General features: G+C 42.4%; 1 protein-coding gene across 1 annotated transcript; it reads right to left on the bottom strand.

Annotated features, from left to right (window-relative positions):
* Positions 1 to 721: 721 nt before the first annotated feature.
* LOC111563122 (sorting nexin-18-like) lies at positions 722 to 10,262 on the bottom strand. Its single transcript, XM_023262047.3, has 4 exons — positions 9,041 to 10,262; positions 8,437 to 8,730; positions 5,807 to 6,189; positions 722 to 2,381 (listed from the first exon to the last, which is right to left on the bottom strand). The coding sequence occupies exons 1-4, from the start codon at positions 9,805 to 9,807 to the stop codon at positions 2,155 to 2,157; spliced, it is 1,671 nt and encodes a 556-aa protein (XP_023117815.2). The 5' UTR covers positions 9,808 to 10,262; the 3' UTR covers positions 722 to 2,154.
* Between the last annotated feature and the right edge of the window lie 1,214 nt (positions 10,263 to 11,476).

Here is an 11,476-nt window from a genome sequence, read left to right as displayed (position 1 = left end):
TTTAAATCCTGACTCTAAACTTGTTTCTTGATGTGCATAAATAATCCTGAATTAATTCATCTCTGCTGCAGCATTTTTAGGTGGTTTCAAAGTGTTTCTGCCCCTGTAAGTGTTTCAATCCACCCATGTGCAGCTTAAGAGTTTTAAGATTTAATGGATTTAAAGAGCAGAACAGAAGGAAAACTTTTTGCAAATAAAACCTGCTCATCTAATTGGTGACGTGAGAATTGGCTTACACAAAATAACTACCAGTAATGACAACTGAAACACATTAAAGAGGAGAAAATAAGTGGAGCAGAGAAAGAGGCAGGTCTAAATAATAAAAGGCCTGCGATCGGAGTAATCTGATCTGCAGTCTGTGAACTCTGGTGTCAGGTAACAGACACTCGACTGCTGCCGTCTTTGCAGGAAAAACAAGCGATAACACTTTTCTTTGGAAAAACTTTGCACTGACAACAGCAGAATTTATTATGCTGGCTGAACCTCACTGAGTGTATAGGGAAGACTGGTAGAATAGATGGAGAAACAGTGGCGGATTTTTCATGTAAATAAATGGAATATTTCTATCTAGTGAGAACTGGAACCTGTCAAAGGAGAATTTCTGTCACCGTAGACAATAAAGTCTATCATCTATCTATCTATCTGAAAAACAACATATTTAACTGCATGAAACGGATCAAGGGAAGCAATAAATCATGTGCTTGAGTCAACAACACAAATATGTGATTGAAATAAATTCTAGTTTTATTGGTTTGCTGAAGTTCTGTCCCATCGTGTTACATTGAAACGTGTTGAGAAACACTCCTAGTGATCCTAGTGGGTTACATTTCTGAGGAATACTTAAAAAAACAACAACCAGGATGGTGGTTTGTCTCGTTATAAACCTTGTAAAGTAAAAATCCCAGGAGAGGAAGGTGAAGCCACACCAGAACTACAGTATGTGAGTGTAAAACTGACAGCAGTAGACACTGTAAACCATGGTAATGCACTGAACTTTTTATCTCAGCCTATTAGATGCTCATCCCGCAACCCCCTAATGCTTAAATTCAAAGAGTTTCTCTAAGTCAGGCTTATTAAATTAGCACTGGAGGCTCTCTAGGATCCAGAATCAGTTCTGTGAGGTGCTATATGCAGTGTTTGAAAAGGTTAACGCCACAAATCCAGCTTTCAGATGACTAGTTTTCACAAGAATTGCCAATTTCTTTTCAAAGTCTTTGCCCTGAAAAGAATTCAAAATATGCTATAATCACATAAAGTCCACATGATCTCAGTCCAGGCTTTCAATGCCAGAAAGCATCCATCATGAAGAGCCTCTACCCTGAGGCTGACCTCCGACCTCCTCTGGAACGAGCCAAGAGACAGATGTCAGGCTTTACTAAAACATCTGGAAAAAAGAGAAACTGTGGATCTACTTCCCAAATGAGCAGATGGACGGTTAAAAAAAAGACTAAAAATACAGAACGGAGGGTTACAGAATAGGACACAGCCAAGGTGTGACAGCGAGGTTAGACATCCAAAGTAGGTCAGATTTCAAGATGTAATGGAAATCCAGCTACTAATCTGATCCAGGGGTGTGGATTATGCCCTCCTTCCCTCTTTCCAGGGTCACATACATGAGCTGTCAGAACAATACTGAGTGGGTGATTCAAGTAAAAACAAACACACATTAAGACAGCGAAAAAAAAATCATTTAGTTCTGCCATTGAAGCATTAAAACATCCAGTTGAAGTGATTTCCTATCTTTGCTTCTGATGGAGAGCGTCCATGGAGCATCGAGGCAGCGGAGTCGGTCACGTGACCCCGAAACCGGGAATCAAACGGCGGCCCCCGGCATATCGAAAGCAGCTGTTTTAAATATTTCCCGCAGTCCCGCTGAGTTGCAAGATGTGCCTGGAGCGTCAGCAAAATCCCTGTTACTGGTACATTCATCAGAGCCGCTCAGACAATCCAACAAGTTGTCATGTGGCCTGTATTTTTCAAAGAGTGGTGTATTTCTTCCAGCGTTCGCAACGCAAGTCTCCAAGGGTTTCTCTCTTAAAAGACAACAAGACGTTCTCCGTTACTAGAAGTGGAACCCATCAATTACCTCCCTCCTCAGGCTTCCTCTCCAGCGTCCTCGAGGCCTCTGTAGTCCAACCTCTGCCGTACCTTCTCCTACTGGTCGTCGTCGTACCTCTGCAGAGCGTCCTCTAGCTTGGCGGTGATCTTCTGGAAGAAGCCGATCTGCTGACGGAGGTGGTGCTGCATCTGCGAGCGGAAGTCTCGTACGCGTGTGCGGTGGAAGTGCTGGATTTCTGCCAGCGTGGCGCAAGAAATGATGTTGCAGCGGTCGTGGAGGTCGCCTTCCTGCTTCGGACAGTCTTTCACCTTAGTTAGCGCACCTGGAAGGAGAAGACGGTGGACAGAGAACGAGAAATTAAGATTAAACCAGAGCTAAGGATTTTTCTTTTCAATTTTTAAAGAAAAAAATAGTTATTTTGACATTTGTGATGAGCAAGTAATGTAAATACAGGAAATTCCTAGTATAATTTATTAGAACTCTTGTGTCTGTACTGAAATATAAAGCTACGGTCAGGAAACAGTTATTTAACCCTCGTGTCGTCCTGCGGGTCAAAATTGACCCGTTTTAAAGTTTGAAAATGAGGGGGAAAAAAAATTTCACAGTAAAACTTCTGATGTCCTCATTTTCAACATTTTTGGGAAATCTGAACATTTTTTAGTGGAAAAATAGAAATGTTAAAAATGTTTCTAAAGAACATTCACAAAAAAATCAACCAAAATCCAGCAAATTTCACTGGATTTTGGTTGATTTTTATGTGAATGTTCTTAAAGAAAATATTAGAAGTTTTACTGATATATATGGAATCACTTTAGATGTTTTTAGGATTTTTTTGGAAGATTTTTACTAATTTTTTGAAAATATTTACAAGAATTTTCTTGCCACATTTGGGGGATTTTTTCAAAATAAAACTTCTAAGGTAAACTTTTAAGGAATTATTAGAATTTTCTTCCTGGAAGTTTTGCAAATTTTCAGAAATTTGGGGGATTTTTTTGCAGATTTTTTTCAGACAAGGAAGCAATATTTTTTGGTGCCTGTAAATGAAGACAGCAGGAGGGTTAATACATCTCAAAGTAGGAGGTTACATGAAAGCAAAAATCTATTTTTGAGTGAAAAACTGCTATTTTTTTGCACGTCACCTAAGCGTGACAATCCTGGTAAAATATAGCTTAAAATAAGTTTTCCCAGCTAATTTTGAGATCTCAATATTCTAAATATCAGATCTTTTTTCAAGAAATCTTACCAAGTCGTTTTTCACTTAAGATAAGATAAAGATAAGATAAAGTTCTTTATTTCTCCCCACTCCAGGGGAAATTTACGTTGTTACAGCAGCTTTATTTACAATATATACAAGGGTGAAAATTTTTTTTTTTTTTTTTTAACAGAAAAAATAAAAATAAAGTTTAAAAGTGCAAAGATGTGCAGTGCAAGAATGTCAGTGCAGATTTTATGGTTTGGGGTGGTAATGATATAGTCCAGTTTATGTTAACATCAGCCAGTGATGCTGATGTTGTTCAGTCTTACAACAGATGGGATGAAGGACCTGTGATAGCGCTCTTTCTTGCAGGGTGGATGTCTCAGTCTGCTGCTGAAGGAGCTGCTTAAAGACCCCACAGTGTCATGCAGTGGGTGAGAGGGATTGTCCATGATGGATGTGAGCTTTGCCAACATCCTCCTCACTTGTTCTATTGTCTGATTTTTTTCACTTATTTTAAGCAAAACGTTCCTTGAAATAAGCTCTTTTTTCTTGTTTTGAAAAGGGCATTTTTTCCAGTGTGAACTCCCTGACTCAGTCTCTTTTTCTAGACCTTTCTGTGCAGGTTTTCGTGTGATCTAGGAAACCTGCTCAAGTGCAGCCACAAAGTGAAATTAACTTGAATTTTGCTCTGGCCGCTGCCAAGGCGATTATAATCTGAACTCTTGTACTGTTGCTGCTGGGAAACTCATACAGCTCTGCAGCCCCTGCAACACACACCTCCCCTCTTCTTCTTCTTCTTCGTCCTATTTTTCTCCAGGAGGAAGGAGGAAAAGCAGAAAGAGAGGAGGAGGGGGAACCTAATCCTGCTCCATTTTGCATTCCTGCAGTCCCAGGGCAACACAGGACAAGAGGCCCAGGAATCTCCCTCATTCAAATCACATGTAGCCTTTGGACCTCACAGACAGAGCGAGCGAAGACGGCCGATACTGTACAGAGACAATTAGGTCAACTAAACAGTCCACCTAAAGAGCCCAGGCTGTTGATGCACTGCGGCGCTACTTTTTCTACATGAGATGGATGGATATGTGTGGAATGCAGAGCTGCTGAGATAGGAATGGAGGTCAATGTGTGCAGATGTAAATCCTCTGGAGCTAGTTTACTTTGGTATGCTGCTGAGTCCATCCATTCTCCTGATTCTTCATCAAAGCGACTGTCATGGGAGCTGGAGATAAACCAGCCGTCTTTTGTTAATGGCACTTATTTCACAACCATGACAGCAGATCTGGCTTTAAGGCCATGAGTTCATCGGGCGTTACTCAGCAGTCAAAGTCTGACAGCAGCGATGAAGTCTAGAGACTGAGAGGAATGAACAGGACTGATTAGACCAGGGGTGTCCAACATGAGACCCGTGGGCCAAAAGCGGTCCTCCGTTTCATACAAAATACCACAAGATTCCCACAAGATCATGCTCCATAGAGAGATGTGTTAATATTAAATTCACATATTAGGAAAGTTAAGAAACCTCAATCATTACTCAGAACTTAAGCAACAGGAAGCAAAGCAAAGGAAACATCCAACGCTGTTTAAGGTTTGTGGTCTTTGCCGGACATGAGACAAAGTGTTATTTGTCAATCCAGAAGGAGGTGAAGCCCTGTCAGTCACAGGAACTATTGCAATTCAGGCTGTTTCCAGAGCTCGGAGCCGTGATTGTGTCTGGAGACCAGAGCTCAGCGGACTTTAGAAACCGTGCCTCTAGCTTTGGCAAATGTCTGGACATTGCGTGCCAGAAGCAACTCCCTCCTCCCAACCTGCAGGGAACTAACAAGCTAACTCCTCTGCAAATCCTTTGTAAATGTCTGTGTGTGCATGTGGGTGTGTGTGAGTGTGTGTGTGTGTGTGTGTGTGTGTGTGTGTGTGTGTTGTGTTTTCCAGTGAGCAAGTACAGGCTCTCTCAGTACCCGGAGTCTTACAATGGGCCGTGGGTTTCAGTTTTCAACCCAGATTGACAGAGCAGTTCAGTAAATGAAAACAGATGTTGCCTTTGGTTAGGAAACAGTCAGAATCTGGGTCTTTGGATATTGTCTTCCTTCATATTGACAGGATTGATAGTTGGGGTTGGATGGCTTTAAGAAACACTGTTAATTGCTTTTTAAATACACGCTAAAATAAAGAAATCTGTGTGTCTCTAGTTTAAGAAGGATTTACAGTCTGCAGCGTGGAAAATGAGAGTGAACGGCCTTCTGTCGGTGACTCAAACCTCTCATTTCATGTCTTGTTGAACCGAAGTAAACACTATGCATGCTTAGTCCTGCATCTGCTTCCTTCCTTGCAAGCATGCTGCAGTTTTAATGCATTGTTTAGTCAGTATGTAACTTCTGCTGCATACTTCTTTCATTGCTCACCACCAGAGCAATAAGAGCACAGCCTTTTTTTCCAGTGTGTTAACAGGCTCTGCAGATGAAGGGTTATTTAATTTGAAACGTTAGTCACTGTTCCTGTGTACTCTACATTTGAACATGAACTCAATATAAAGAAACACACTTCCCCACCTTTCTGCACATGGATGATGTCAGGAAAGTTGGCCAGATGTCCTCTGTAGAGGTCCAGCAGGTCAGAAATGGGGTCCAGGTCCTGTCGCGGCTGCTCAGCAAAATAATCTCCGATCGCCTCGTAGGCGTCACCGGTGTAGGCGATGGCCTTGTTCAGGCCCGCTGAGTAGGCCTGCTGGTCCAACTCGAAGGCCTGCGCCAGGAGTTTGAAGGACTGTCCGACCTTCTGATACTCCTTCTTGAACCCTGCCATCTGTTTGTGAGCGAACTCGTTGATGGTGGCGTTCACGACCACGATGTTCTCGTCCATCCTCTTGGTGAACGTCTTGAAGCCTTCCATCTTGCTCTCGACTTCCTGGAGGTCCAGGGGGACAGCGGGCGTGCTGATGGAGAAAAGACAGTCATTTAAAGACACTGAGGCAATGAAAATCAAGCATTATGCCTTGCTGACACGTCTGTATGGTGTGTTTTATGCACTGGAAGACATATAATGAGGACATTTAAGCTTTTACACCTTGAAACTGCAGTTTACCAATGACAATCTCAAAAACACAGACTTCTGGGGTTTCATCTGTAACAAATCAATCCTTTCAGCTTGTGGGGCGGGGTTTTTGATGCCAGTATTTTAAACATGTATGTAACAGTGCCAATTAGAGATGTAAATGATTCATTGTTAAACAAATAAATGCTGGTAAACACTTAACAGATTGAAAATACGCTGACTGCTATCGGAGCAAGATGAAGGTCATGCATGTCAGGCAGTGTTTTGTAGATTAGCTCTAGCACCTGGTTCCAACAGGTGAGGCTTCTAACAGTTTGCGTTGTGGGGGTTTAGATAGCAATAGGCACCATGACTAAAACTTATGTGAAGGTTAATGACTTCCAGACAGAGCTCTACTCTTAAATGCAAGCTGAAGGTCAACTGTGATGATGCCATAAGCTCAGAGGTTTTACAGCGTTTGGGCAGAGTTGACGGTGAGCCGGTGTGCTCGAGCAGCAGTGAGTGGTGGAATGTTGGTTCATAGATCTGTACTATCAGGAGACAGCTGTGTAGACTTACATCTATGCCAGTTTAAGGTGGGAACGGATCCTTTTCATAGAACAAATTTTCTAAATATGCAGTTTTTATATGCAAACATGACTTTCAAGGGATTTAATCGATGACTGTAAAGTGATTCTAAGACTTTATGGTTTCGCGTTGAAATCCTTTCCATTGGAACATTTCGTCATCTTTATTACATGAACAGATCATCTCTCTGTTGAGCTTATCTCTCCCACTATCAGACACTCCTCAAGATGAAAGCATTCAGTCACAGCACATTAAAACACCGAAAACAGATAACAGTTCCCTGTTAGAGGGCAAATACCATTCAAGTAAACTTTAATACCATTATAAAGCATGTGGACATTGATTATTCTCAGCTCCATGAAGACAGAAAACCAGGTTTTCCTGTTGATTTATCTACTCTTTTACACTACTGGTTTTCAAAAGCTGTGATTCAGTGATTTAAACCGTTGCTGAGATGTACTCCTGTCCCTCAGGAGGTCACATCTGATTACCTAAATTTCCCAGAATGCCTTTAACGCGCTCCAGATCGAGGTAGAACGTAACACATTCAGTCTGAGCTTGCATTAGTGACTAGAGCTGCAAGAATGTTTTATGAGCGAAAAATGCAAAGAGCACAGCTGCTGGTAAAATCCAATGATCTGACTTGTAGCAGAATCACATTCTATTCCAGGAGTGTCCAACATGCGGCCCGTGGGCCAACAGTGGTCCTCCAGAGGGTCCAATCTGGCCCTCAAAGTGTAAAAATTACAGAGAAGACATTAACTGCAGATTGTAAATTAGTAAAACTATAAATTCAAAATAATTTCTAGACCATGACAAGTTGTTTAGATCATAAAGTAAAATACTGGATTGTTTATTGTTCTTTAGTCATTTTGTGTCTCATTTTTGTAATATTTTGTCTGTTTTTGTCTTCCTTTGTCAGACGTATTGTCTCATGTTTTGTCATTTTGTGTTTTCTTTTTGTCTCGATTGTGTTTTTAGTCTATTTTTTTTGTCATTTTGTTTCTCATTTTTGTCATTTTTTTGTCTTGCTTGTGTTTTGTAAAATGATAATTCCTTAAATGTGAACATTTTTACACTAAAATGAAGGAAACATTTGCAGTTGTGGTTATTTATAGGTTATTTATAGGTTATTATGCTGTGATTTTACTGGTCACTGGAGATCAAATTGGGCTGAATGTGGAACCTGAACTACAGTAAGTTTGACACCCTTGTTCTAGTCTATTTCCTGCTCTTTCTGGTGTAGAAGTTCCACTACAACAGATCTCTCCTTGTCTGACTTGTGAATGCTGGAGGAAAATCCTTGGAAGCGCTTTACTTAAACTCTGGAGTGATTTAGAGCACCGAAACATTCCTGCAATTCAACTGGAGCTGCTGGAAATATCAAGATGTGATGCAATCCTGATTTTTCACACACAGTATCCCATCTGCAAGCGTAAATCCTAGATTACAGGCTCTTTGTTCATTGCTATTTTTCCTGAGCACCAAGTCAAAGGCTTCCTGGCGTCTGCTCCATACGTTTTATAGGCTCATAATAAAAAGATCCTCAGCCCTCTTTTACCTGATAGTGAGGAAGAAGTTGGCCCCGACCAGCTCGTCCCTCTCGGCCTTCCTCTTGCCTTGTTTCCAGGCCTTCTCATCGGCCCCACATGTTAGGAAATGCTGGAAAACGTCGCAGCGCGCCAACACGGGGTGGCTGGTCATATGGTTCATCCACCAGATCAGACCCTTCCTCCTCTTGGAGATGAAGTCCTCTTCAAAGCGACCCGTGGCCTGTTTCTCTGGCAGGTGGGGCACCGAGATGACGGGGAAACGCTCCACGAGCCGGGCGTAGAGCCAGTCGAAATGTTTGTACCTGCAGGGAGAAGGGAAGAGCAGACAGGTTGGAGGATTCATTGAAGAAAGTTGGTAAAAAAAGAAGGGAAACCGACCAAATGGAGGTTAAAATGTAGCTGAAATGACAGACTGACTGCCAAAGAAACGATCTGAGAGGAGCAGAGGAAGGTAAGAGGAGAAGACTCCAGATGGCAGGAATCCACAGATCTGCTTTTGCCATTTTGTGGGAACAATTGTGGCCAAAGGACAAGCCTCAGAAACATTTATTGAAGGAACCGGTGAAGGAACAGAAGGAAAAGGAAGAGAAACAAGAGCAGAACAACTTTTACCTGCGGTTGACCTGTATGCTGGTGTGTGTCGGGGTTAAACCGTAGGACATGTAGCTCTTCATGCCTTTGAACTTGGTCTGCTTGGTGGGGTCGTCTATGGTGCAGGTGAATGGGTAGGGGTCCTCCTGCCACTCCGGTCCATGCTTCCCCATCACCACGCAGATCCTGTCCCCGTCCTTGACAAAAGCCGAGGCCTCCCCGAGCAGGAAGGCCTCACCTCCGGACTTGACGAAGGTGGAGAACCTGTTGAGGTTCCTCCCCACCGTGGCTGAGCTCTTGGCCTGCTGCTGCTGCTGCTGCTGGTTCTGGGCGCTGCCCCGACCCGGCAGGGAGGTGGTGACCGGGTACAAGGGAGGGCTGCTGCCGAAACCCTGAGGGGCGTCAGCAGCTGGAGAGGTGTCATCCCAGTCATCGTCCCAGTCGTCATCGCTGCCCTGACTGGTGTGGAAGCTGCTCCCACCACTACCAGCCCCCAAACCCCTCTGAGACTGGGAGTCTGACGACGTGTAGGAAGCATGGCTGGGGGTCTGGGTTTTGGATTTGGGTGAGGAGAAGCCGTTGTTGTTGGTGCTGGAGGTGATGTGGTCCTGGATGATCTCCACATAGGAAGCAGGGAAGAGGCCAGCCTCCCCCCTGCTGTTCTCCCCCTCCAGCCACCCCTCCAGCTCCTCCTCGCTGAACAGAGTCACCAGCTCGTTCTCTGTTATGGAGATCTCTCCCGGGTTCTCAGAGTGGAAATCATACAACACTTTGGCTTTTAGTGCCATTATTCTAATACTTCTAATACAACTCGTGTCTTTATCTGGCTTTCACTACAAAGTCAGCTTTTCCTCCACAGTTAAACCTTCAGTATCTGCCTGGATGAGCTTTAAAAAGCAGCAGCAGTGACAATCAGGTCACTTTCCCACGTTTTAGTTCCAAATCTAAAAAGCTTGTATCCGAGATCCATGCGCAAAAAGGAACAAGAAAAGCGCCCCACAGTCTCGACACCCACCTCCTCTTCTCTCTCCGCTCTCAAATATCATTAGTTTCCACGCAGAACTTAATCCAAGTCCAGGAAAAAGCAAACAAACGCGTCGTTTTTACGCACAGAAAGTCTCCGGATTGAAGTTTAAAGCTGACAAAACTCGCGACTGCGGAACTTGTTTCATTCCTCCAGATAAAAAGCCGGGGGGAAAGTCCTCTCCTTGGTTTTCTTTTTTTCCTCCTCCTCTTCTCTCCGAGATGCTTGTAAGTTAAAGGCTCCAGTCGGAACACGTAGTAGCCCGTCTGACTAACGGAGGGTGGAGCCATGGCAGCAAGTTCAGTCAAGTCAATGTATGCATCCATGGAAAAACCCGCAGAAAGTCACTGCGTCTGTATGTGCCACTAACTGCCTCATTCTGCTGCTTTAGATACACCAGGAGTATCAAACTCATCTTAGTTCAGGGCCAGATTCAGCTCAATGTGATCTAAAGTGGGCGTAATAACCTATAAATAACCACAACTCCAAATGTTTCCTTTGTTTAGTGCAAAAAAGTTCACATTTAAGGAATTATCTTTTTACAAAACATCATGAACAACCTGAAATTTCTTAAGAAAAATCAATTCAGTTTCAACAGCATTCAGCCTCAGTATATCATTTCCACATTACAACTTCCAGCTGACAGAGTGTCTACAAAGGAACACAACATTTAGTCATCTGGAACTGAACCATAGAGGATTTTATTTTATGATCAAAATAATAAAAGTCAGACAAAAAGAGACAAACACAAGACAAAATATTACAAAAATGAGATGCAAAATGACAAAAAGAGGAGCAAAATGACAAAAAATGACACAAAAAAGAGACAAAGCAACAAAAAAATAGACAAACATTATTATCTATTTATCTATCTATCTATTATCTATCTATTTAAAGAAATTACATGAACCTCCTCCCTGGTTATTGACTTAACCCCTAAAAACTCATCCTTCTGTGTCAAAGTTACTTTTTCCTCATGAAAATAACAACTTAGTGCCTTAAAATGACTTAAATGTAGCTCCAGGCCCGTAGCAGAGAAGATATTCCAGGGATGAACCCAAATAATCTCACATACGAGTTGATATTGATTTAATTTTGACACACAGTTTTGTATATTTTATTGAACTGAATGACTTGCTGTCATTCTTAACAAATTATAATGTCTTTTTTGATTAAAACTCACAGCTAAAAGAATGCTTTGAATACACTTCATCCACTCTATAAACCTCATTCAAGTCTTTATGTTTACTGTGTGTCCGGCACAAGTCTTTTCATCCTTAAAATCAGTTTTAAAAAACAATGAAACCACAATTTCTGAAGTCCATGTCTCTCTTTTCACTCACTTATCATCACTGGCAGCAGCTGGAGCACACCAGCTCACTGGAAAACTGTTTTTCCTGTTGTTTTTGAGACTTCTATCAGTACACTGCAAT

Source organism: Amphiprion ocellaris, chromosome 17, assembly GCF_022539595.1.
Source record: "Amphiprion ocellaris isolate individual 3 ecotype Okinawa chromosome 17, ASM2253959v1, whole genome shotgun sequence".
NCBI lineage: Eukaryota > Metazoa > Chordata > Actinopteri > Pomacentridae > Amphiprion > Amphiprion ocellaris.
The sequence above is the reverse complement of the archived record's forward strand: the minus strand, read 5'-3'. Positions and strand labels throughout refer to the sequence as shown.